At 35.0% G+C, this 27,458-nt stretch overlaps 1 protein-coding gene across 1 annotated transcript; it reads right to left on the reverse strand.

Moving 5' to 3' along the window:
• On the reverse strand, positions 1-27,310 carry LOC132553557 (period circadian protein homolog 2-like). Its single transcript, XM_060217813.1, has 22 exons — positions 27,069-27,310; positions 22,655-22,741; positions 22,179-22,265; positions 19,674-19,837; positions 18,989-19,089; positions 17,512-17,598; positions 17,091-17,214; positions 16,291-16,345; positions 15,382-15,548; positions 14,830-14,905; positions 12,968-13,074; positions 12,090-12,249; positions 11,647-11,758; positions 11,144-11,204; positions 10,611-10,684; positions 9,961-10,034; positions 8,693-8,852; positions 7,262-8,069; positions 6,164-6,360; positions 5,152-5,295; positions 4,766-4,993; positions 1-4,092 (listed from the first exon to the last, which is right to left on the reverse strand). The coding sequence occupies exons 2-22, from the start codon at positions 22,696-22,698 to the stop codon at positions 3,124-3,126; spliced, it is 3,999 nt and encodes a 1,332-aa protein (XP_060073796.1). The 5' UTR covers positions 22,699-22,741; positions 27,069-27,310; the 3' UTR covers positions 1-3,123.
• Positions 27,311-27,458: the final 148 nt, after the last annotated feature.

Raw genomic sequence — 27,458 nt, forward strand, 5'->3', positions numbered from 1 at the left:
TTGTTGCAAGAAATCATATCTTTTTATTTATAATAAATTCATATAGGTACAGCATACTATACGCAAAACAGCAAGGGAATTCAAAGTTTTTTTCATTTCACAAAACAAATCTTGATATTGCACAATCAAATCTCTTCCACTGTCATTACAAGTACTCTCAGATTCATAAATTAAACTCTTTCAAAAAAAACAAAAAAACAAAAAATATAGGAATGAAATGATCTGCAGGATCCTTGAGCTCCTTACCCTGAAGACACATTCACCTCACCCAGTCACCTGTATCAGCACAGCATCTTAACAAATTATGGCTTAGATGTGAAGAATGGGAGATTCAGAGACGTTAAAGACCACTTGAGCACCTTTAAAATGGCTGTAATGAAACAATTTATTAACATACAAGAATACTCATCCTTTACACATGACTAGACACATCCTTTACACAAGACTTGACATTATGATACCCTGTCACTGCCAACAACACTGACAACTGGAACTGTCACTTAGGGGATAGCCAATACCCCATCATGTGCTGGCTGCTAACTGCCCCTAATGAGGCTGAGACAGTCAGTAGAAATATGGAAAATATCAAGGGAAATAACTCTGGTAAAAAAAAAAAGAGTTGAACTTGTGTTAGCAAATGTAAATGGTTGTAGTAATGTAAGAAAATATTTTGTGCAATGTATGCAAAATATTTAATCAATATCAGGAATGTCCGTCACTGAAGAATGCACTCATGACATTTGACCTTTGACCAAATGACACTCAGAACTTTGTAATTGTTCAACTTTCATCAGTACTTACAATACTCTAATGTATATTTTCACTTAAAAAAACTGTCTCTTTCAAGAGCATACATGACCTTTGACCATAAACATATACTTTGGAATCTCTCAAACAAAGAGTAGTTTGTATCAATGCTAGCAGTACTCTAGTGTGAGACAATACCTATCGTTTCTGAGATAATTGGCCATTTTAGAACTGGTTGCATCAATGACCTTTGACCTTTGACCTGATGTCCTGGAAAAGACATGAAATTTTTAAATGTATATTTGTATAGAAATTATCAATAATTTCTGAGATAATTAGCCATATCATGACTCTCTTGCATCTGTGACCTTTAAATCCATAATCGTGACAATCTTCACATTGTGTAGCTTGCACCAATGCTTATAATTCTCTGGTGCATATCTGTATACCTCTATAGTGTCAGAAGTGTTGCTTACATCCAACTTACAGCACTTTAATGTGTATCCATTCTGAGATAACTCAACCTTTTCATGAAACACTTCAACGACACAAACATGAATACAAATGCAGCATTATTTAACAGAGAGTAACAATCTATAGAAATCTTCTACCATGTTGTGATAGTCGGATGGATCAAAGCAACTCTTTATAAAAGATTTCTATAGATGTCCAGAAAATTGCACATGGGACAAAATGCATGAAGTTCAAAGATTTTTTAAAATGGAACAAGAGGCCTAGCGGCCTTGACGGTCACCCGGGATGAGCAATATTGAATATGAAGGTTAAAGGGTAGTTATCAAGTGTCATTAGACAGAAATTGTGACACTTAATTTAGTAAGCCAGTGCCAATACATGTATACCATCAAAACTGTCATCCTATACTGATATTTTTTACATAGTTGTTTTTAGTGGGAGATAACCAACATTAAGCTCAAAAATGCAATTTTTTTATGAAATTACAGTAAAGTTTTAAAAACTTCCTCTCCAGGAAGAAATGTGAGACCCACTTTTGGCAATTAAAGCACCTTCCATGCTTTCATTCATACAGAGCATTTGACTTTACCATACTGCAGTGTTGAGAAGAAGATTTTTGAATTAAAGTCAATTTGACCCCTTTAGGCCCTGCCCATCAGTCCCTGGGGGTCAGTCATGATCAATCTGGACATACCTTCAAGCCATCATCCTTCACTCATAATTTTGAAATATTTCCATTGGAAATCAAACAAATTATGCTAAAAAATCTAGTTTCTCTATATCAACTATAGTAAACTTTACCCCCTCCCCATGGTGAAATGCGAGACCCTGGGGCCATGAAATTCACAATTTTGGTAAAGCACTTTAAGATGCTCCCATTCATGATGAGAATTTGATTCTACCATAGCTGGTGTTGATAAGAAAAGTTTTGAAATCTGAGTCAATTTGATCCCTTTTCCCCCATCCCTCCGGCCCCTATGGGGTGGGGACTGTATAATTCACAAATTTGGTTATCTTAGGCAAAGGAAAGTTTCTGCAAAATTTCAATAAAATTGGACCAGGAGTTTAATTTCAATCAGGAAATGGTATATTATAGATCAAGTTGGATTTTACTTTTGCTCAAGGGAACACCAGTCCAATGATAGCACTAACAAGAACTGTACCAACTACAGGCTAACTTTTTGATATAAAGAAATTATAGAATAGGACCCTGATGAAATTTCCTATGTGGAAAATTAATCCCAAGCACACACCTGCCTAAGTTGAGATTATGTGTAACAAGTGTCATAAAATTTGTTGACAGTAAAGAGTATCATAATCCAGGAAAAATCTTTCAACAGCTTAATTGGGGTCTAAATCTGCGAGAGATAGACAATGAAATGGGTGGGAACATATACAATCACAACATTGTTTGCCCTTAATATTTTTTGGTAAAAACTTTACCATAAAAGAATACATTTTAATTACAAAGGTTTCCTTATTTGGTAAAAAGGAAAAATAAATAAAGGGGTATATTCACATTACAACATATAAAACTACCAATTACCTATTCCTAAAACATTTGACCTACTTCTTGCCCTTTTCGTTTCGTCAGACTTATCATCCTAAATCACAAAGTTTTGAATCCACATAAATTAAAAGTGGATCTGCGATTAAATGAAGCAATTTTCTAAGAAAATTTTGTTTTGTATTTATTGTCTTTAAGACAAGTGATTCAAATGTTAACATCAAGTAATATGTACTTTATGCAGATGATATAAACCGTTCTTCAATATTCAACACCATGCTGTTTTTCTTCAATATTCAACACCATGTTGTTTTTCTTGTCTCAAAATGAATCTGTTTATCATGTTACTCAATTAAATATTATCGTCAGTAAAAGAGTTTCAATGGCATGTTAAATTAGATATCCATGTTTTCATGACCGAATGAATCAATGGTACTGTTGATGGTATGAGTGCTATTTGTTTGCACAGATGAAGGTACAGTAATACTCGGTAACGGAGTCGTACCAGGTTCAATAGGAAACATGTACTTCACAAGTGTCTCGGTTATTAAGTTATCTGTTTGACCCTCACTCAACACATTTCCATATTGTTGTTCTTGTTGCGATTCGAATGATGACTGACTACACGACACTGATACAAGGTCCACAGACGTCTGTTGAGATTTTTCAGATGAAGAGTTTGATAAAAGACTTTTTGATCCTTTAAGTTGTAAAATATTGTTATCTTCAATGAAGTGATTCAACTGCTGAACTACCAAATCTGGCTGTGGCATTTCCTTTAACCTCCGTCTATCTTCAGCTAAAGAACTCTCAACTGATTTGGGTGATATGCAGTACTTCACTTTTGTATAAAGATTCACTATGGCATTTGTGATCCATGGTGGACCATCTTTTTTTGAGTCTGCAAAATGAAACGGCACAGGAGCAAAAAACTTTTGAAACCTGGAATCCATAATTTTCAAAGGACTTTCAGGTGCCCTTGATGTAAAAGTCTTTACTGTACAGCCAACATCTGATTCGTCAGATTCTTTGAGGGAACTATCGGCTTCCTCAACACTTCGTTCATCACTCGGTGTCATGTCACTACACTTTGAACAACAGGAATCATCGTCAATTAAAGATTCCCTATCAGACACTCTTTGGGAATCTTCTTCATTCCTGGAAAAAGATTCTTCCAACTTTTGATCCTTTTCTTGGATATTTTCATCCATCTTAGGGTCACGTTCTGTAATTGGTGTGCTTTGATCTGCACTTTCTGGGGTTATAGTTTTTGATTTGCTAGAGCTATCATCACTTGGATCCTCAAAATTTCCTAGCATCTGGTCATCTAATTCTGTATCTGGAGACATCAAGAATGTGTCATCCTGTAAATAAGAAATTATCATATAAAACACAAGACTATAAACTTCCTGATCCCAAGACTAATGAGATATCATAGATGAGACACATTTCAGAGGGATTAATCTCAAGTGAGAAGAGATTACCATTACATTCAACTTGTCCAACAGCCAATGAGTCAAAAAGAAATTGTGAGCTTGTGATTAATGCTGAAGATGAAATTTGTATTTCTATGTATTTTGGGATGGAAAAAGAAAAGAAAAGTTTGATGTCTGACTGAGAAAAAAAAAAACTGGGAAAATGTTTCCCTGCATAGAGTACATTACTTAAAATCTATGTCATGAGAGTGAAAAGTGCTGCAGACTAAGATGCATATGTATATGAATTTTCGTGAAGTCAGCTGAACACGTTTTTCCTCAATGACTGATGTAATGAGATCTCACCTTCAACCCAACTTTAACCTAACTTCAATCCTAATTTATTCACACAATGTTTAGTCCTTACCTCTGTTTTAACCTAACTTCAATCCTAATTTATTCACACAAATTCTCAGTCTTTTGCTCTGTAATACCTATATTTAAATGTATGTATATTAATATTATCTTGCCTTGCTGCACCCACCGCCTCAATTTATTTCATTCAAGTTTGAAGAAAAATCTGGCAGCAACAAAATTTTAAATCATTTCACATCCTACTTACCTGAAACATGTCAAGCAGAGGAGTCACCTGGTCCAACTCCTCCTCAAACATAGTCATCTGATTGAAAACAAGATCTGGCTGATTTAATTTACTCAAAGCCTCTCGATCTTCCTGCAATGTTTTAGCCAGCTTCTTTTTTGGTATGTTGTATCGCATACGAACTGGAGAGGACCAATGGATTCCATTGAGCCAAGGCGGCGCCTCCATCCTTTTAGGTCTGTCAGCATCCTTCAATTTAACAAGACAAAGATTCAAATACTGTCACACAAAGAAAACAAGCTTTGTTTAAACAGAACTAATATGTTCCTTACATTGAACACTTCTTGGTGACAATATAGAATTAAATCTGCATGAACAGTGGGCTAAAAATTGTAGCCAATACATACCTCTAAGCTTGTGAAGCTTTGGTTGGGACTACCATACTCCAACATGTACAAGAGTGATGAGCTTGTCTCCTCCATAGAGGAAGAATGAGTGGATGATAAACTACTTCTAACTGCATCTGTTGGTGCATTTGTGTAGACTTGTGGCTAGAAAAATAAAAATCAAACTTAATATACATTTCACAATATAAATCGAAAGTAGAGAAATATTTAGACAAAATATCACCATGATAAACTAAAGGTGTGATTATAAAGTCACAATGACAAAGGTGAAATATAGGGGTTATAGCTTAACAATGATAAGGGTGTAATGTAGGGGTTAAATAGTAACAATGACAAGGGTGAAATGAAAGGATTATATAGTGACAATGACAAGGGTGAAATGTAAGGATTATATAGTGACAATGACAAGGGTGAAATGTAAGGATTATATAGTAACAATGACAAGGGTGAAATGTAAGGATTATATAGTGACAATGACAAGGGTGAAATGTAAGGATTATATAGTAACAATGATCAAGGAGAAATGTAAGGATCATAAAGTCACAAAATAAGGGTGAAATGTAAGGATTATATAGCGACAATGACAAGGGTGAAATGTAAGGATTATATAGTGACAATGACAAGGGTGAAATGTAAGGATTTTATAGTGACAATGACAAGGGTGAAATGTAAGGATTATATAGTGACAATGACAAGGGAGAAATGTAAGGATTATATAGTGACAATGACAAGGGTGAAATGTAAGGATTATATAGTGACAATGACAAGGGTGAAATGTAAGGATTATATAGTGACAATGACAAGGGTGAAATGTAGGGGTTGAAATATTTGTCAGTTCTACACCATCAAACACCATGTTATACATATGCACAATGATTAAATTAAAAGGAAATATCAAAATAAATCACTCCCAAATATTTGTTTGTTTACAGTATCTGTTATACACATGTATACATTATTATGGATTTTATACATATCTGGTAAGTACTGAGTAGGTAGATAAACACAATACCTGCTGGAGACTAAATCTCTTCTTTGGTACTGGGACATGAATCATAGACTGAGACAGACCAACAGACGGTATACTTGGCACCGAATGTGGTACATTTTTCGACAGTGACACAGGTACATTTTGTTTGCTGATTGGTTGGAAAGCTCCAGTCCCTGGCTGATAAAACCCTTCCATGACTTGGGGAATGAAAGAAACGCCTGGAAAACAAAAATCAACATTATAGAATTCTTAGTAAGCTGTGATTTTAGGGACTTAAGTATTTGAATGGTGAACTCATGATTTTCCTGTGGGACTCGCTCAAATTCTGAGGATCATTATGTCTCTTAGTTATGTGACGTTTAAAAATTTTGGACATGGTGTTCTAGACTCATTCCAAAACGTCCTAAAAAGGTCACTGAAGTAAGTATTATGCAACTTATTGTTGAATCGCTCATTTCAGCTTAGAAGAACTTAAAGAAAATCTTGATTTAATGAAGAATAATTTAGTCATAATCAATTTTATTTTGGCAACAAGCATACTGACTTTGATTCACAAACTAAGGTTATGAGAGTAAAATAAAATAATCTATACCATATCAGAATGTTGCTGAATGGATGTAAAAACATGTTCAATGTAATGATTCTAATTTCTCATTTCCAATTCTGGCAAATATCAGTATGTAGGGATAAACAATGTTTTTATTGTGTTTACAGTGGTATGAATACAATGGAATACACATATATGCTAATAGGCTACATTTGGAATATGACTGGTGTTTCATATTTAAGAAAAATTATATTTGTACCTTTGAATGCATAAATGCTTAATTCTAGACACTGTCCTTAATTTTTGTAATTTATTCTTGTAGACGAACCTTATTAAAGGAATTTCCTTATGGTTTTTTCTGACATTTATGAAACTTGGGCTAAAGTTTATTTCTGTCAAACATCTACTTGACACAAAGACAACAAAATCAAATCAATTCTATCTATGGTTCAGTTTCCTGACTATCATATCTAGGCAAATATCAATACAATTCTATAGATGGTGTCCCTGAAGAAAGCCTTAAGTTATAGGCTGGGATTTATAACTGGAATAGCCCCTTTAAGTAAATGTACCTGACTGTGGGTAGTAAGGCCACTGCATGTTGTTGGATGTTGTACTAGGTGTACTTGTCGCCATGCTTGTTGGAGCACTCATATTCAACTTGAAAGGATTATTGACCGAGTCCATTGGTGCAAATGGCATCCCTTGAGATTGATACACATTCATGGCACTGTTTATAGGCATAAACATAGGGTTTCTGAATGGAACACTAGTTGTTGGTTCCTGGAAACTGCCCTTGTTCTCACTTTCTTTTGGTTTCTCCTCTGGCTGTTTTTTCTGTATTTTGATAGTCTTGATAATGTCCCACTTGTTATCACTGCTAGGGTCCAGAGAATGCAGTCGTTTTCCATTCAGTTTGAATGACATAGAACTGGTATCGTCTTTAGCATTTTCTAAGAACAAAGTCTCCTCCCTGCGTGTGTGTTTCCAGAGCACCTCCTGTGTCAGTGACGTCCGTTGAAACACACCCTTGTCATGCGAAATACCTTTGTCTTGCACTGTGCCCTTGTCTTGTGGCATGCACTTGTCTTGTGGCATGAACTTGTCTTGAAACATACTTTTTTCTTGCGGCATGCTCTTGTCCTGTGGCATGCTCTTGTCTTGTGGCATGCTTTTGTCCTGTGGCATGCTCTTGTCCTGTGGCATGCTCTTGTCCAGTGGCATCAGTTTTGGTTCCATGTCTTTGTTGATGAACAGACTAGGAGAGTTTGGTGTTGAGCTAATTGGTACAGTAGTGATGTTTTTGGGTTGTACAGACATTTCACAGTCCAGCTGATTAGGTAGACTGCTTTCCTCCCGCTCCTGTTCCGACACCAGCACCTGTAACAGTCAGAGTTAATATGTAGTGACCTAGCAATGATTTATCATTATTCTGCCGTTTGACTTTGGGTAGAGTTTTGAGTTTTCGTTTCAAAGGAGAATTTATGTAAAAAGTTGGGAGTAGTTTTAATTTTTGCAAACCTCGACAGGCAATAATTTGAATTTCAAGACAAAGACATTTAAATTTCAAAAAGGTTTTAAAGTGAAAATGACGACAAAATTAAAAGCAGGCAGCCATTTTATTATGCCAGTTTTAATTCATGATGTAACATCATTGTCCATATCATAATAACACAATCAATTTCAGACTGTTTCAGCCAATCAAAAACACTTGAGGGTATATAACACTATATAACAATATGTGCAAAAATCATTTAATCATATTACCTTTCAGAAAAAACAATGGGATATGCCATATCTGTAATTTACAACTGACTCTTGTTATTCTAAGTAGTTCAAATGTTTTTGAAAATAGAGATTTCATAATTTTAGTCATAAATAGTTTAAATGTACAGACAACCAATGCCTGTTAACACTATTCATTAAATTATTAAATGACTATCAAACTATGGGAGAAGTTAACTCAGTGTTAATGGCAGGTGCCTAAAGGAGGAAGCAATTACCTTGGTGCTGCTACCAAAACTGGGAGGCATTGGAATGGTTATGTCCACCTCCAACACAGAGTCACATGACGAAGTCTCCTGTAAGTCCTCCTCTGTTGAGGTAGCACTCTTCTTGTCAGAGAACGGAGAGAAAATCGTGTTTTTCTGACTAAACAGGAATCTGTGAAAATCAAAGACAAACTGATAACTGAAAAGTATTGAAAACATGAAGGGACAATACAAGTACAGCTGTAATGCTGTATAGGTGGAGGATCGGGTGTTGTGTAGGACATGGTGAAGGATTGGGTGTTGTGTAGGATGATGGGAACAGTATCCAGAATAAAAACTCCTCCATTAGTGAAATGCACAAAGAGAACGCTTGTACAAAGTGTACAAAGTTGTAAGTAGTCCTTGAATAATTTTGTTGCCATGCTGTGGAAATCAAGAAATTTAACTGTAATTTTGCCTATCCGTTTCTAATCTGTCTAATTTTGCCTATCTGTCTTTAATCTGTCTAATTTTGCCTATCCGTCTCTAATCTGTCTAATTTTGCCTATCCGTCTCTAATCTGTCTAATTTTGCCTATCCGTTTCTAATCTGTCTAATTTTGCCTATCCGTCTCTAATCTGTCTAATTTTGCCTATCCGTCTCTAATCTGTCTAATTTTGCCTATCTGTCTCTAATCTGTCTAATTTTGCCTATCCGTTTCTAATCTGTCTAATTTTGCCTATCCGTCTCTAATCTGTCTAATTTTGCCTATCCGTCTCTAATCTGTCTAATTTTGCCTATCCGTCTCTAATCTGTCTAATTTTGCCTATCCGTCTCTAATCTGTCTAATTTTGCCTATCCGTCTCTAATCTGTCTAATTTTGCCTATCTGTCTCTAATCTGTCAAATTTTGCCTATCCGTCTCTAATCTGTCTAATTTTGCCTATCCGTCTCTAATCTGTCTAATTTTGCCTATCCGTCTCTAATCTGTCTAATTTTGCCTATCTGTCTCTAATCTGTCTAATTTTGCCTATCCGTCTCTAATCTGTCTAATTTTGCCTATCCGTCTCTAATCTGTCTAATTTTGCCTATCCGTCTCTAACCTGTCTCCAAGGTAGAAAGAAAAAAAGAAATCCCCCATCAAAAAAAGTACCATTAGAGATATAGGATGAGAAGAGGACAGAATTTCAGGTGGTTATCTTGAACAGCTTTGATATTTTCAGGTTTTTATTCATGAAAGAAACTACAGCCTTATTTTGTAGTTAGCTTGTTTTCAGGGTATACAATTTATAATCTACTTACCTCTTGATGTTGCTTGTATAATTCAAATGATCATATGTCAGAGTTTCTCTGTTAGTGGACACAGAACTGCTTGTCTGTAAGAGTTAAAGTAATGAACCTGAAATGCTTGTCTGTTTTCCATACATAGTAAGACTTGATTAGTAATTCTGGTAACTTAAAAGTACATTTCAGAAGAATGCTACTACACAAATACCATAACAAAGGGCCTCAAGATTATTGAAAAAAAAAAGACCTTGAAAGTAAGTCAAGGTCATTCATGTTAACAATGTTGGTAGCCAATCATCGCAGCATTGTTGCCAGCCCATCAATGACCCGTTAAAAGTAATTATTTGATTGAAAAAGTGGATACAGCACCAGGCCATAAGGTCACTTTTGACAGGTGACCTAATAAAATATAACACATCCGAAACATCTGAGCTATCATTCTTTGCTGAAAGTAAGGATTTTGTGACAGTTGAGCACTGTTAATGTTAACTGTACCCAAACATTTTTTCAAGCTTGTAATTTCTGGACTGTTTGTGCTTGGATTGTAGCAAGTCCATTGTTTTCATACACACTTTCTTTAAAAAGGCACATAACTGCATGGGATCAATAAATGTACTTATGTTTCAGTCACTGACAGGAAATAGTGCGATTGTCCTGATACTTACACTTGAATCATTCACATATGAAATGGAGAGCTGGTCTTTGACTGGATCTTCTGTGTCTGTCCACGGAATATCTTCTGAAAACCAGACATGTATGATATGTTAATATTACACAGATGGAAGAAAGCACCCATGGGATTCAAAACTTTTCTATCTGACTGAAAAATAACTGAGAGTGTCGGAGCAAAACAAACGTCCCTAGTGGCAACCAAGATATTGGGAACTTTCTTGTGTTATTTTCTTTGATCATAACTTGTGTAATAAAATTAAAGTCCTGCCTGCAGAGTCTATAGTAAAGAATGTTGAAATATAATTTCAGTTCTGTTTGCAATCTGTCAGCTACTTTCTTTTTCTGATCACTCCCAAAATATACAATGCACAGGTAGTGACTAAAGGAAAACTTACACCTGAAATTTTAGAAAAGTCCATGCAAGACTACTCCAGAAAGAATGATAATAAGAACTGACACAGACAAGGAACTACATACAGTGGTAATTTGAACAGCAGATTCTAGTGATGATGTGCTACAAACTAACCTGCATGCCTATGTTTCTCTACACTTGGGGTGGGTGTGGCAATCTGTACCTGTACCAAAGGCTGAAAACAATAAAATGAAAGGTCAAAATTACATATCAGAAAAAAGATATTAACACAGAACATCACTCTTCTGTAAAATCATTACTCTTTATTTTCCAATGGATACTGTTAATCCACTAATTTACATGTCACTGAAATCTAAATCTGTTTAAACAGGAATATTCAGTACTAGTGGTTCTGTAAGTACTATTCATCTATAAAACCAAGAGCAATTCAAACAGTAATTTTCAGGATGATGAGAAATTTAAGCCCACCAAAAACATCAGATTTTACAGTAAATATCCTACACATTAGTTTATGTTATCTTGGCCAAATCTGCATGAAAAAAGAACGGAAAAAAGATATTTCATATTAACTTTTCCTTACTGAACAAAACTCTGATAGCTAAACAAAAAAAAAAAAAAATTACAAAAAGGAGATACTGATTTACAAGTTTCCTCACCTTAAGTAGCAAGTCTCTGATCCTTTGTTTCAGGGTGGCATCATTATCGGACAAACTGACATTCATTTCATCATTCAGCATTGGACCAAATATGTTTGTTCTGGTCGGTCCCCTAAAAATATCATATACAAGAAGTAATTAATGGTAATGCATATAAGGCCTAAAAATGATATATAAGCATTAGTGATAGGTGAACTATTTGAGCATTTTGGTGTTTATGTTAAAATTAAAACAGATTTTGACAGAACTGAAAAAACTAAGGACATATCATCAGCTCAATCTCAGTATCATTTCATGCTAGTTGTTTGAGCTGAATCCCACCAGTAGTGGAAATTTAAAATAGGTGTTGTTCTTAAATTCCATGATTGGCCAATTGTTGTAATTGACTTGAAGAATCATTTGATGGCAGTATGCTGGTATACTAGCCTGCATGATGAACTTACTTGATAACTGTGTGCTGACCAATGACAAACTCCAATCTATGGGACCAGGGATTCACAAATCTTGACCATTCTGTCTTTACATACACCCAATCTCCATTACGCACCCGGAACCGAAATGGAGGACTTTCAAATGGAAATGGCACGGCCTCTGTGTTGACAACTGTAATATAGAAGAGAAGTCAGTTTTAAGAGATGGTCAGTCACCAGGATTGTTATCAATTTGAAACAAAACAATTAACACACTTGTGATATATCAAGTACAAAATAAAAATTGCACAGAAAAATGCTGCAAACAAAGGAATTTTGCATTTGATAAATCATTTTGGAATATCATACATTTTTTCCAAAACTGTTTATCAAATTGACCGAACCAAAAAAAGAAAAACAGGCTGTATACAAAAAGATTCCACAAAAAGTCCTTCTGAACTGTACAATTTGAATGCATGATAATTTTTGGCAATTTTATTTATCCAGTCTTAAATTTGAACAGGGACAATGGGATCTCATTGTTTTCTGTGAAACTGGACAATACACAGACGACATTCCCTCACTGAAGTGAAGTTATATGCTAAGAATGCACTGCAAGTGAATGCATGCCCCAATTTAGAAGTTTCAGTGACTAGAATTGTAAGAGATTGACCATAGGTCAAAGGTCAAAACGACCTACTTTTGATACATGACACAGCCAACACCAAGGCGGTCCAATGCAGTATTAGGTTTAGGTGACTAGCAGTGTCAATATAGAGTCTTAACAATTCTTTAAAATGTAGGTCAAAGGTAAAAAAATGTAGGTTAGACTGACCTAATTTTTATATCTAACACACCTTTTTTTATGTACCATGCTTTAAATGGCTATAGAAAACAGTATATATCTTTACCTTGTTGGTAGATTCCATACAGCAGTTCTATGTCATCAGGATGATAAAAATCAAATATGGACATGCCAACAACATCCTGGGGGAGAAATCCCAACAGTGGAATAGCCCTGAAAGTTCAAATAAAACATCAGTAAGGGTGTCACTATAGAACAACCAAAGTAGCTTTACCTGGCAATGACAACAAAATAATACAATCTACCCAGGCTATACAAATTTATTTACACACTCTCTCTCACAACACACTAATATATTTATATAGTTCCTGAAAAGCATTTCCATCGAATTCTCTTCAGTAAACTCCTCTGAGGCTGTGTGTGAGACTCAGACCAGCTTTGTGTTAGCTATGTCTTGTCCACTGGACACTTTGTCTTACATGTCATGCACTAAGGTATTGAATCATCTAGAAAGGTGGCACAAATTCTCCGCCAAAGTGGAACGACTGGTCTTACATGGAAGACCATCAACTTAAGTATAAGTTGTTCTCCTGAAGTAAAAAGAAGTCACTGCTGGATATTGAGGGATCTGTGTTTACTGCCACAAAGTAACACTTAAAATGATCATGTCACTGCCATGTCTGTGTATCTTGTGTATCGGCTGGTTTAAACTGTCTTCATCAAATCCACCAATAAAACTGATAAAACAAAGACATCAGGTGTTGAAATTCTGTCAAAATTAATGAATTTCAAACTCTTTTAATAACACATAATTTTCCGTACTTTAAATTTTTTTAATGATTTTTCATATTTAAAAAAAAAATGAAAATATGTAGCATAAAATTGTTATATAGGTCACAAAGTATTTTCTAAATATAGAATAAATTGTTACAGTAAATCACATGTGAATGAAACAGAAATTAAAGTTGACACTATACACACAATTACTGAACATCTATGGGCCTCATACGATTTATACAACCAAGAAATAGTATAAAAAACAGAATGATTACAAGCATTTAGATGATGCATACTTCACAAATGATCAAACAGCTGGTAATTTTCAAATGTCAAAACTTTCACAATTTTTTTGTAAATGATCAAGTCAAATCTTAGTGAATTGAAATTGCACGATTAGAACAAGTGTCTCATTATTTCAGTGACTTCATTCTCATGATTACTTTAATGTTCAGCTACCACGACATTGTGAAAATATAATTCCCATGAATATAAAAGGCTTTACAGTATCTTAATATATATAAAAATACATAATGCTTGTAACATGCCTAAATCATCTACAGGTAATACCGGAGTAGACAGCACTGTAATGCTTAACCTGACTTCATCAGGTGAATATTGAATCAAAATAGACAATAACCATGAACATGCACAGACAGAAGTTGAACACTTACCACAGTCAACTGTTCGCATTTTCATTGAAGGAAGAGCCTGTGGAAAACTCATAAAAATCCGTACTAAATGTGAATTAACGATGGCGGCCATGAGTTCCTTTGAACCTCTTTTCCATACCTGTCTGGCTACATTGTGTAGGTATTGTATAAATCACTAAATAATAACTTAACACAAACAATACATACCAAGCATACAAAATATAAACAACCTCCATAAATATATAAATACATTTTGTATATGAATCTTCATCCTCGAATATTTCATCAGTGTTTTGGTCAAAATCCGAATCAATGATCCACGTGCTAGGCAAGATTCAAAACCTCCATTCTGACTCTCACTCTGCATAATCATTGTACCCAATTTAATAGAAACAATGTCAGTTCAGTCAATAAAAGATCAAAATTTAAAAAAAAAAAAAAAACCCAATAACAAGGATGTAAAAAAAAAATGACCTGAGCAGGTCATCCTGACAGTTTGTGTAAAGTGACAAAAAACCAACATGGCTGATGAACTTACTTGGAGTCAATGTGACTGTAGCTACAGAAGAGACTGTGTCTTGTCGAGAAGGTCATATTCTGTGACTTGTCATCAACTGTAGGAATAACACATGTCATATCTTAAAATAAATATGGTAGTTTACCGTTAAACCTGAAAGGAGGCCAAATTGATGCACCAATTTCCTACACAAAAGGGTTCTGTTTTACATAAAGTCCAACTAACATTTTTGTTTGTTTCTTTATAAGTAGTAAGTGATCCTAGAAAAGCATATTTTATATATTACAAAAAGAAAAAAGAAAAAAGGAAAACTGATTTGTCTCATCACCCCTGATTTTGATTGACTAAAATAATATGCAGTGCTTAAAAATGACAAGATACATGTCATTATTCTAAAAATTGACCTTGAACAATCATAATCACTAATTTTGTCTTGCGTTTGTCAAGGTGAGACAACAATGGCTTGAAAAAAATAATATTCAAATTTAAGCTTCATCTAGGTATTGCTCAACTGTTGTCATAAATTCTCACCTGAGAGTCTAAAAGCAAGTTTTACATATGTTTGAGAGTTACCTTCATATGCTGCTTTCACAGGCACGCATTTCAGTACAATGGATAACTTTTTTTTCTTGCGTAAGGGATCAACTGTGTTTGATTGTTGGACAACTGTTGCCCGAAACGTCTGGAACTCTGTTTCCTTAGCAGAAAGTCTGAATCCACCTGGCAGTGCCTTGTATTTCCTGTTATAAAGACAAGTTATAATGTTCTTACTTCAAAACTCCTCAATTTCACCTATGTCTGATCATAAAAATGATTCAAGTTGGTCCATCTTATGATGAACATTTATTGCCTTATATAACCTTTGCTTGATTTGATGACAAGAAATTTTCCTAACACACGATTTCTAAGCTTAAGTTTACAAGTTCCTGTATATAGACAGCTGGACAAAACATCAACCTGCTGATTCCAATACCCTAGATTTATTGGAGGGTTGCCATGGACATGGTAGGTATAACAAATTTTAATCCTCCAATTCAAGATTGCTGTTTTCAGATTTAAGTCATAAACAATACAAATCCTTTGAGGAATGAAGCTAATAGTAACACATGCATTAATATGACTTATAGTTTACTGTCATCTTTATGTAAAATACTAAAAAGCTATTTCCAACTATACCAGCATGAATGTTGAGAAACAGATAAATGTGTATGTCAAAATTATCTGATGTGTCAAGTGGTTAAGTGGCACAGTGGTGAACCACTGGACTTTTTCATATCCCTTCTGGGTATGAAATGATAAAAGGTCACCTGCCTGACCATGTGGGTTTTTTCTAGATATTCTCGTTATCTCCCACAGTAAAACCACTCGTGCTTTTCCATCCAGACCAACAAGAATAATCAATATAAGCTATTAGCCTGTAATTTTTGTAAAAGTTTTCGTTATTTTTGAAAAACATGTCTTTGTGTGAAGTTCAGTACTTACCTTAGCCTAAAGTAAAACAGTTTTTTCTGAATCTGGAGGCTGCATCTTCCTTCATCTACAAAATCATTAGAGAACAATTACAGTTGGAGATAATACATAACCCCTTAAATACAAACAGACATATTAAGTGGTAGTAAAATAACACTGAATTAATTCGAAGTTGCATTAAATGAAAAGTCTTTTAAGTTTGAATTCTAAAATGAGGTATGAAACAGATTCTAAGAATGCACTCGGCTTTATGATTTGACATTTTGCATTTTCAATTATTTCTTTCAATTTTAACTTGAATTTACAGAGTGAAACACTCGATCAAATCAGCTATCATAGCCCTAAAAATCAACAATCACTGTTACTGATTGGCAGACATTTATACTGATATAAGCCAGTTCTGCTGAAAGCAGTAAGTTGTCACACATTGTAGGTCAGACCAATCAATATATTATCCTGTCATACTTTAAACAAGTAGCAGCATACAGGTTAATAAACTTGATTATCATATTTTTCTTTTCATGATTTTGTTACATCATCAACATGAACAAAATTGTTAACAAAAAGTGATACATCAGTATCATCAGTACCTATGGTCAGAGTAAGTTACCAGTTATTCATGATGACAGACACTAATGTCAGGGACAAAAGGACAGCAATTTTCACTGGGAGAGAGGTGGCTTATTTGCAGTATAACTGGATATAATGATTCTCATCATCATTACAGAATATTTTTTTATTGTAGTTATAAGTCTGTCAGCATGTTTCAACCACAGTCATCACCACTGATAATCTGTAGTGTGTATACTTACTGTCATCACTACTAGGACTGTCCTCGTCTTTAAACTCCTGATGAACAGACATGCTGCTATTCATCGTAACAATGTCTTTCTTGTGGACAAAGTTACAAATATCCCTTCCAAGAAGATAATCTGGCTATAAAATATGAGAAACACCAACGTTTAATAATAAAATAAATAACAATAACATATCTAAGTTTACAATAGGATTTTTTTTCTTGTTCAGATCTATGTGTAAATCTATTTTTCAAAAATCTTTACATATCCATGCTTAATAACCTTTAGTTAAAAGGTTAAAAGTCATTTAAAGACTGACATGAGGAACACTCCAAATCATAGAATTTCAAGCTTTGAATATGAAAATATCTATCAAAAGTATTCCATAAATATTCAAATCAATTAACAAGAATGTTTTCAAAGTTGATATGCTTACCTCAGGATAACCTAATACCTCCACTATGTTTTTGGATACTGCAGTAATGTTAAGGTTTGGGAAGCTCAGATTGAAAAATAATGCTTCCTGCAACAGAAATCCATTAAAATCATAAGCACATGAAACAGATCAACACATCACTCACCCTCTAATGAAATCAGCAAAGATCTACATGTGTATAGCATTGCTGTGTTTCATACACCATATTTCTAATGAAATCAGCAGAGATCTGTAGCATTGCTGTGTTTCATACACCATATTTCTAATGAAATCAGCAAAGATCTACATGTGTATAGCATTGCTGTGTTTCACACACCATATTTCTATAGAAATCAGCAGAGATCTGTAGCATTGCTGTGTTTCATACACCATATTTCTATAGAAATCAGCAGAGATCTGTAGCATTGCTGTGTTTCATACACCATATTTCTATAGAAATCAGCAGAGATCTGTAGCATTGCTGTGTTTCATACACCATATTTCTATAGAAATCAGCAGAGATCTGTAGCATTGCTGTGTTTCACACACCATATTTCTATAGAAATCAGCAGAGATCTGTAGCATTGCTGTGTTTCACACACCATATTTCTATAGAAATCAGCAGAGATCTGTAGCATTGCTGTGTTTCACACACCATATTTCTATAGAAATCAGCAGAGATCTGTAGCATTGCTGTGTTTCACACACCATATTTCTATAGAAATCAGCAGAGATCTGTAGCATTGCTGTGTTTCACACACCATATTTCTATAGAAATCAGCAGAGATCTGTAGCATTGCTGTGTTTCACACACCATATTTCTATAGAAATCAGCAGAGATCTACATGTGTATAGCATTGCTGTGTTTCATACACCATATTTCTATAGAAATCAGCAAAGATCTACATGTGTATAGCATTGCTGTGTTTCATACACCATATTTCTATAGAAATCAGCAAAGATCTACATGTGTATAGCATTGCTGTGTTTCATACACCATATTTCTATAGAAATCAGCAGAGATCTGTAGCATTGCTGTGTTTCACACACCATATTTCTATAGAAATCAGCAGAGATCTGTAGCATTGCTGTGTTTCACACACCATATTTCTATAGAAATCAGCAGAGATCTGTAGCATTGCTGTGTTTCACACACCATATTTCTATAGAAATCAGCAGAGATCTGTAGCATTGCTGTGTTTCACACACCATATTTCTATAGAAATCAGCAGAGATCTGTAGCATTGCTGTGTTTCATACACCATATTTCTATATAATTGGGCCGATTTCTACAGCAAGTTAAGTGGCTTTGATTGATATAAATCAATTGTAGATGTGCTTGAAATACTCTTATAACTGTTTCTGATTTAATTTAATTTTTATTAAACACAATTTTTTATGAACTATACATAGACTTTATATAATTTTTCTTATAAACTTACTAACCAAAAGATTTTTTTCAGAATATGCAGATGTTTTTGGATAGAGTAAAATTTACCTTTTGGTTGAGACACTGTGAGTTCAAATCATCCTGTTCATCGAACGGCAAATTAAACTCATTTTCTTGCTTTGCAAGTTTAGAAGAAGATTCTTTTTCCTCTGAAATGAAAAATAATTTCTTAGGAAACAAATATCATGCATAAAGAAGCATTCAGACGGATGGAAGGACGGAACCTGTTTTAATATCCTCCAAGATTGTTGGACAGGGGGATGATAATTTTGTTGAATTATGTTCCCTCTTAATTGACAAGAACAGATTTCTTATTCATTCTAAAACTTTTACCAGCAAAGAGATCAACAAGAAGTCTTTGATAACTGACTTATTATCTTGACCTATGACAATGTAATATGGCTCCTCATTTCATTCCAATTATTTTTTATTCATTATATCAGAACAAATTCTTGCTAGTTAAGAAAAAGAAGGTTCATACATATCTACTAAACTAGAAAGTATGCCTTATCAAACAACAAACTATACAGGGAATTTTTACCTCTGTTTACTTGTCACACATTTTGTCCATGAACAGGTAGGGCCAACATTTTCTATAAGCCTAAGAGGGTGGAATGAACAAGTGGTAAATTTAACAGAGAGCAGAAATAACCCTTTTTCCTTATTAAGACAATGAAGACTGCTAGGAGTTATGACTGCCTGAAGGTGTTCAGGTTACGACTGCTGTTCCTACCTTTGATTTGTTTGAATGTGTCGACAACTTGTTGGAGAGCAGAAAGCGTCCCAATATTACCCTCAGGCTGAACAACAAGTCCCTTTAACTCTTTCAGGTAGCGCTTCACTTGCTCTTTACGACTTTTCCTCAGTGCCAATCTTTTAGTGTATGGCTGTTCACTACTGCAAATTCACCAAACATAAAAAAGCATTAGTAAAACAGCGATAGAATTTATTCCTATAAAGTTATATATTGTTAATGTGGTAAACTGATATATCCTTTGGTCGTAGCGGAAGACCGGGAGAAGTATAGGGTCTGTTACCATTTAGGTCAAGTCAATCATGACCGGCGTGTAACAGAATAGTGAGAAATGTAGTGAAGTTGTTTGGCTTCATCACTTGCAATGGTAGGAATCTTCTTTCTGGACTGTCCTTGTTCCTCTATATTACTGCTATCAAGTTTCAGAACGATCAGATTTTTCTCTAGCTTCTGACAAAGTTTTCTGACCCTTCATAATCTCACAGTTTGTTGGTAAAGAGTCGGATTCCTATTTTCCTGGGAAATTTCACCTTGTATAGGCCAATGTTTAATTGATTGGCACTAATTCATAACCTTCAATTTGCAACACCGACTTGTTTCATGGTTTGTTCAATAATTCAAGTTTCTCTGTTTTGTGAGTAACCAGAATGTTCATGATAGTTGTATTTATGAATCCTACTGTTGTGTTCATTGTTTGAATCAGTGGATGATTTGACAGGCACTGCTACATGTTGTTAGTATCGAAAACTTGGCCCGTCACTGTGGGTCACCAAATGATTTGACAGGCACTGCTACATGTTGTTAGTATCTAAAACTTGGCCCGTCACTGTGGGTCACCAAATGATTTGACAGGCACTGCTACATGTTGTTAGTATCTAAAACTCAGCCTGTCACTGTGGGTCACCAAATGATTTGACAGGCACTGCTACATGTTGTTAGTATCGAAAACTTGGCCCGTCACTGTGGGTCACCAAATGATTTGAGAGGCACTGCTACATGTTGTAAGTATCTAAAACTCGGCCCGTCACTGTGGGTCACCAAATGATTTGACAGGCACTGCTACATGTTGTTAGTATCGAAAACTTGGCCCGTCACTGTGGGTCACCAAATGATTTGAGAGGCACTGCTACATGTTGTAAGTATCTAAAACTCGGCCCGTCACTGTGGGTCACCAAATGATTTGACAAGCACTGCTACATGTTGTAAGTATCTAAAACTTGGCCCGTCACTGTGGGTCACCAAATGATTTGACAAGCACTGCTACATGTTGTAAGTATCTAAAACTTGGCCCGTCACTGTGGGTCACCAAATGATTTGACAGGCACTGCTACATGTTGTAAGTATCGAAAACTTGGCCCGTCACTGTGGGTCACCAAATGATTTGACAAGCACTTGCTACATGTTGTAAGTATCTAAAACTTGGCCTGTCACTGTGGGTCACCAAATGATTTGACAGGCACTGCTACATGTTGTAAGTATCTAAAACTCGGCCTGTCACTGTGGGTCACCAAATGATTTGACAGGCACTGCTACATGTTGTAAGTATCTAAAACTCGGCCCGTCACTGTGGGTCACCAAATGATTTGACAGGCACTGCTACATGTTGTAAGTATCTAAAACTCGGCCTGTCACTGTGGGTCACCAAATGATTTGACAAGCACTGCTACATGTTGTAAGTATCTAAAACTCGGCCCGTCACTGTGGGTCACCAAATGATTTGACAAGCACTGCTACATGTTGTAAGTATCTAAAACTTGGCCCGTCACTGTGGGTCACCAAATGATTTGACAGGCACTGCTACATGTTGTAAGTATCTAAAACTCGGCCTGTCACTGTGGGTCACCAAATGATTTGACAGGCACTGCTACATGTTGTAAGTATCGAAAACTCGGCCCGTCACTGTGGGTCACCAAATGATTTGACAGGCACTGCTACATGTTGTAAGTATCCAAAACTCGGCCTGTCACTGTGGGTCACCAAATGATTTGACAGGCACTGCTACATGTTGTAAGTATGTGTCACCAAATGATTTGACAGGCACTGCTACATGTTGTAAGTATCCAAAACTCGGCCTGTCACTGTGGGTCACCAAATGATTTGACAGGCACTGCTACATGTTGTAAGTATCCAAAACTCGGCCTGTCACTGTGGGTCACCAAATGATTTGACAGGCACTGCTACATGTTGTAAGTATCCAAAACTTGGCCCGTCACTGTGGGTCACCGCATCTTGTTCAATGCTCCAATGTAATTTCATGATCATTTGAATTTGCACTGAATGAACTAATAAGTGGCTGGAAGACATTTTGTAAGATGTCATTACAATTGTATGAAAGATTGCCAGCTAAAAAATGGACACCATATGCCATTGCTGATAATTTATAAACAATTCTGGAATCAGGTTACTACCATGCCTGACCCATGAATACTGCAATTTTGTATGGATTCTAAAACAAAAGTGTAATATATATGGTCATGTATTTACCTGCATCCACTGGTGGACGGCTGGTCCTCGACTAGATCACTCTCGATTAACGACATGCTGATACTGCTACTGCTACTCTGGACAGTGCTGAAACACAAAGTTATCTTAATACCTTGTTCCAAGTATTTCATATACTTTTCTAGATTAATTGTAATTTTCAAAGCATTTATATCCTTCCTTTCAAAATTATTATTTCGAAAATTGTAAAATTGTTCAAGTCCTAAAAAAGTGAAAAGTAAGGAAACAAAAAAAATTATTGGCAATTATTAGTTTGCATCAAGGACATATATAGTGCCTGAAATATATAATACACTGGTGTACATGTGTAAAACTGGTTCCGTAATAACAAAGAAATACAGAAATATTTATCATCCACAGGGACTATAGTACAGATATACCTCTAAAATAATAGCAGACATTATCAACCAATAATAAAAACTGATTAATCTGATTGGCTGTAGAAATTTCTTAATTACCTTAAACAATATGAGCCATAATTGGAATCCGGTTCACCAGCCATGGTGGTAACACTCTGTGATGGGTTTTTTCTTCAGGTAAAAAATCTAGAAAACAAAATGAAAACCAGCTGTCATTAACAAACAAACAAACATCACTGAAATTAAATCTAATTAGGGAAATCATTTACCACTGTATTTTATTATATAACCTTATACCCATATACAGGATGTCAATTCAAAGCAGTTCAAGAACAAAGGAGTGTCATTTAATTTTGAGGTCTCCATGTATGAGCTGATGGCTACTTGGTGAACGTTGTAATCTAATTTGTAATTTCAATGAGAAAACTTGGAAACATCAAGACCTCAAATCATTCATGGTGAGTTAATTGAGGTTATCATGTTTCTTGGCTATATATAGTTGATGACACGATATTTCTACCTGAACAAACACAACAAAACAAGTTTAAATGAAAAGATATATTTGTACCTTTAATCAAAGCGTTTTCATTCATGAAGATATCAAATCAAAAACTTTATATAGAAATCAATGAGAAATCCATAATACATGCTTACGTTCACATTCGTGCCTTCATGTCATACAGTATATGTCGTGTATCAATCAATTCTAAATGAAACAACGCGCAACATTAAAGTGGTCTTCAATTGTTACAGTATTTATTTCAAGACTGATACATTAATGTTATGGCACTAATGAATTTAAAAGAAATCAAATTTTATGATGTATTCTGTCCTGAACATACGCACTAAAATCGAATATCTATCATGTCATGTATTTGTACCTGTATCAGCCCATGTGATATTGTCAGTGCACATGTTCATCCTTGTATTCTGTAACTGGGAGTACAGTCAACCCCTAACAATGTATTCATGTACACTGTAGGAGAGTCCTTGAAAACTGGGAATACAATTCTAGAATTTCACAAATTTAGTTTTTTTTTTGTACCTTAACTCTGAGGTTATGGGGAACACTGTATTGTATGTGACATGTATCCAGTAATCAGGGACATAACCTTTTTATATTTTACATCTTGGCAAAAAACAGAAATAAAATCATGTATAAAAAATGTAATTTTATAGTACGTGTAACAGAGGTCATTTTCATCTCAATGCCTCCGCTAGGAATCGAACCCAGGACCCCTGGCTTACTAGTCTGACGCTCAACCAATCGAGCTAAAGAGAAGTTCTCTCTAGCCGAGTGGTATATTGCGGCTAGTATTTTACCAGGGTTACATACTCCCCCTCCAGGAAATAACTCGTCCTCGAGTTTCCAGGGGTTACAGCGATGCCGATGGGGCATGGCTAAGTAGTAATCCCGGGTCCCTACATGGGCGCCAATATAACAGAGGTCATTTTTCATCTCAATGCCTCCGCTAGGAATCGAACCCGGGACCCCTGGCTTACTAGTCTGACGCTCAACCAATCGAGCTAAAGAGAAGTTCTCTCTAGCCGAGTGGTATATTGCGGCTAGTATTTTACCAGGGTTACATACGTAATTCATGTCAATAAATGTAATATTACATGTAATATTTATCAAGAAATGTAATATCAGTGTATGTATTTCATGTCGATAAAAGTCTTATAAAAAGTAAATCAAGATTTGAGTGATGTGTTAAATAAATATTCAGCTGAACAAATAGGAAAATCAATTAAGGCATTAGGGGTGTAACTACCGGTAATAACTATATTATTTATTACACATCCTCTTTATACAGGGATTATTTTCCTAAGAAGACGATTTGTGAATTTTCACCTGAAAATCAACAGAACTATGATATGGATGTTTCTGATACTTAAACACAAAATGTTCTGAAATGATCAGGAAAATTTGAAAATATATATAGAAACCCTGGGTAATTGGATGAATCAAACAACAGTGTCACAGAACAAAATATTGGATAAGAGGGAATAAACAATAAACTGTACATTTTGAGTGAGGTAGATTTAAGATGTAGGATACTACCTACACAAAGCTTTTTCATCCACTAAGTAATTAAAGAATTCCTTTTAAGGAATAATTTACTTGACTTTCATTTTGTGATTTAGGATTGTAGCTCCTGGAGATAACATATGTTTTGCAATCTTATTACAAGAATTTAAAAATAAAACATATTAAATTAAATTTGTCTTCTACATCAAATGAATTACAAGTAAGACAATATCTGTATCAATATTTTTTTATCGGATTCAATGGCTATGTGCAGAATTTAAAACATGTAATTTCAATATCATTAATCTTTTCTGTTTATGTCAAGATTTGGTTAAATAGAATTGCAGTGCATTTTAATCCACTATGTTCCGATAAAGATTGCAATTACTTGTGACATGAAACATATTGTCTGGGTGACTGCCTCACCCAAACAAATCCAAAACCCAGCTCAAATAGCTTTGGCTTTACATATAGAAGCCATGTGTGCTTTGGGTTTTCTTTCTTCATTTCCACATAAAGGAAATCATACGCCACTTCTAAAAATACAATCCTTACTTGATCAGCTATGTGCTTGATCATACAGCTTAATTTTAAATTTGTTGTTAACCTGAAAGGGAATACTTAAGTAGCAAAACTAGTCAAAATCATAATACTTTCCACAGACTCATTTTCTTTTATATCACTGCCTTTATGAAGAACAAAAATTTTGTTTTTTTCCCCATATTAACTGTCAGTTTCCATTTATCAACTGCCAATTCATCTTTCCTAAAAAGGAAAAATTAGGTTAAGATTGACGAAATCATCATCAGAAGCACGACTTTCACGTACCTTAATAAGCTTTTCTCAAAGTCATTTATATACAAAGAAAAGGTAATTAAATTTTCCCTTGCATTAATTTGACCTTGTTTGGAAAAAAATCTAAATTCTGTCCATTTACTGAATTTATATATTTATTCAACTGTTCATAAAAATTTCCAGTCCACAGCACCATTTCCCAAATTTTGATGAGTTCAGTTATGAAGAGATATAATGGGTTCTAAAAATTTTAATGAGTCTCAATAGAATAGAAGTTCTTATGACACAACCAGCGGAAGATTAGAGTGTGACATTTAGATAACTACACGGTCACCTTCTTCAGACAAATGGCCAGTGTAGAGGAAACCAGCACTAATCTACATAGTGCACAAGATGGTATGGAATCGACCAAATTTCTCGGCTGTACTAAAATCCTAAGTACGATAAGATCGTAAATACTATGACAAGATGGTAAATGGATTACAGACAAAAAAAAAATACACAAGATGGTAAAAATGCACTATCAGAGTATTGGTCTCTGGTCAGATGCAAGAACTGGAATGCATCAAATATCAGAGAAACAGACTGGAGATTCAGGGTCTGACTCAAAGAGCATCAGACAGACATGGAATCCCAAGAAGGCAAAAAATTCACTAGATCAGAGCGAAAACATTCAAAGTCCTACATCAATAAATCTGCACTCAAAGATAATTTCACACAGCAAAATCATATCATTGACTGGGAAAATTCCAAAATAGATGACAGGGAAAGCAACTTTTTAAAGCGGTTGGTTGAGGAAGCCATCTAGATATGCTGCAGTGGGTCAGTACTTAATAGGGATGAGGGGGGCCACAGATTCTCGCATATCTATAAATTAAGTATTTAACAAAGTGTAGCCGAATTGACTACTGTACATTGTTACCATCTTATGTATTTATTTGTCTTTAATCTGTTTACCATCTCGTCACACTATTTACAACCTTAGTGTACATAGGATTTTAGTACAGGCAAAAAAGTTTGTCAATTCTGTATCATCTCGTACACTATAAACACCAGTACCAGTACTGTTATGCTCCACACTGGTCATTTGTCTGATGAAGGTGGCTGTGTAGTCATCGAAATGTCACATTCTGCTCGAAATGTCCTTGAGTGAAAGGGCCTGCAGAGATATATAATTATGACTATATTAACTTATAATGATTATTCTATATTATAATTATTTCTAAAATATGATGATATTCATGCACAATAAAAACTTGCATTTCAGCTTTTTGCTTTGTATTGTTCTAATTACATTTTAAATGTTCCATGTTAACGTATTATACCCATGGCATTTACAACAAATCATCATTGCCCTATCACCTGTCATCGTACTGTATCTTGCAAAATATGGAAACCATCTCCTTGTGAAGGGACAAAGTGTCAGACAAAATAATCTTCCATTAATAGGTGTGTTATCGGCCACTGTATCTTGTTTTGATCACCTGTTGAACAATATCAGCCTCGTGTGAAAACAAAAACAAGTCGGTCAACAGAGGGCCTTTTTAATATATATATTATTTGCATTGAAGTAAAAATAAAAATTCTCATGTGCATCTCATATACACTCGTAAAACCAAAATTTGAATAATATGGAATTAAAATGTAATTAGCCCTCATTAATATACATATGATTTGGCCCATACTTACAGATATTGCAGCAGCAATGAACAAGGACCATAATTCTTCTTGTGTGCAACGGCAACGTACATAAATGGGCATTAAGACCAACCCAAAACAACTTTCACAGAACTGTCACCGATGTCACCCGGTCCATAAGAGTCTTTTCAATGGTATCTGGAAATTCGTTCATAATTATTTACATTTCACAATATTGTATCGAACTTAGAATCTGCAAAATGTCCATTTCAATAGAGACGTAGTTCTGAACACATATACATTGATAACAACACAGTCCCGTTGCTTAAAACGTGTAAGCGTGTTTGGCCACGTGAACCTTTCGGAACAGCTCATTTCTCTTTCGGGATGTCTCGTGAATTGCCTATGTTAATACTGTTTGTTACGCGTTTGAAGACAAGC

Source organism: Ylistrum balloti, unplaced genomic scaffold, assembly GCF_031769215.1.
Source record: "Ylistrum balloti isolate Yb309-2 unplaced genomic scaffold, AGI_CSIRO_Ybal_v1 Utg370332, whole genome shotgun sequence".
Taxonomy (NCBI): domain Eukaryota; kingdom Metazoa; phylum Mollusca; class Bivalvia; order Pectinida; family Pectinidae; genus Ylistrum; species Ylistrum balloti.

Coding starts and splice junctions, on each gene's coding strand:
- LOC132553557 (XM_060217813.1), bottom strand. CDS start 22,698: ATGGCTGGTGAACCGGATTCCAATTATGGCTCATATTGTTTAAG. Junction 16,346..17,090: donor CAGTCCTAGTAGTGATGACA/GTAAGTATACAC, acceptor ATGATTTTGTAG/ATGAAGGAAGATGCAGCCTC. Junction 5,296..6,163: donor AGAGATTTAGTCTCCAGCAG/GTATTGTGTTTA, acceptor TTATTTTTCTAG/CCACAAGTCTACACAAATGC.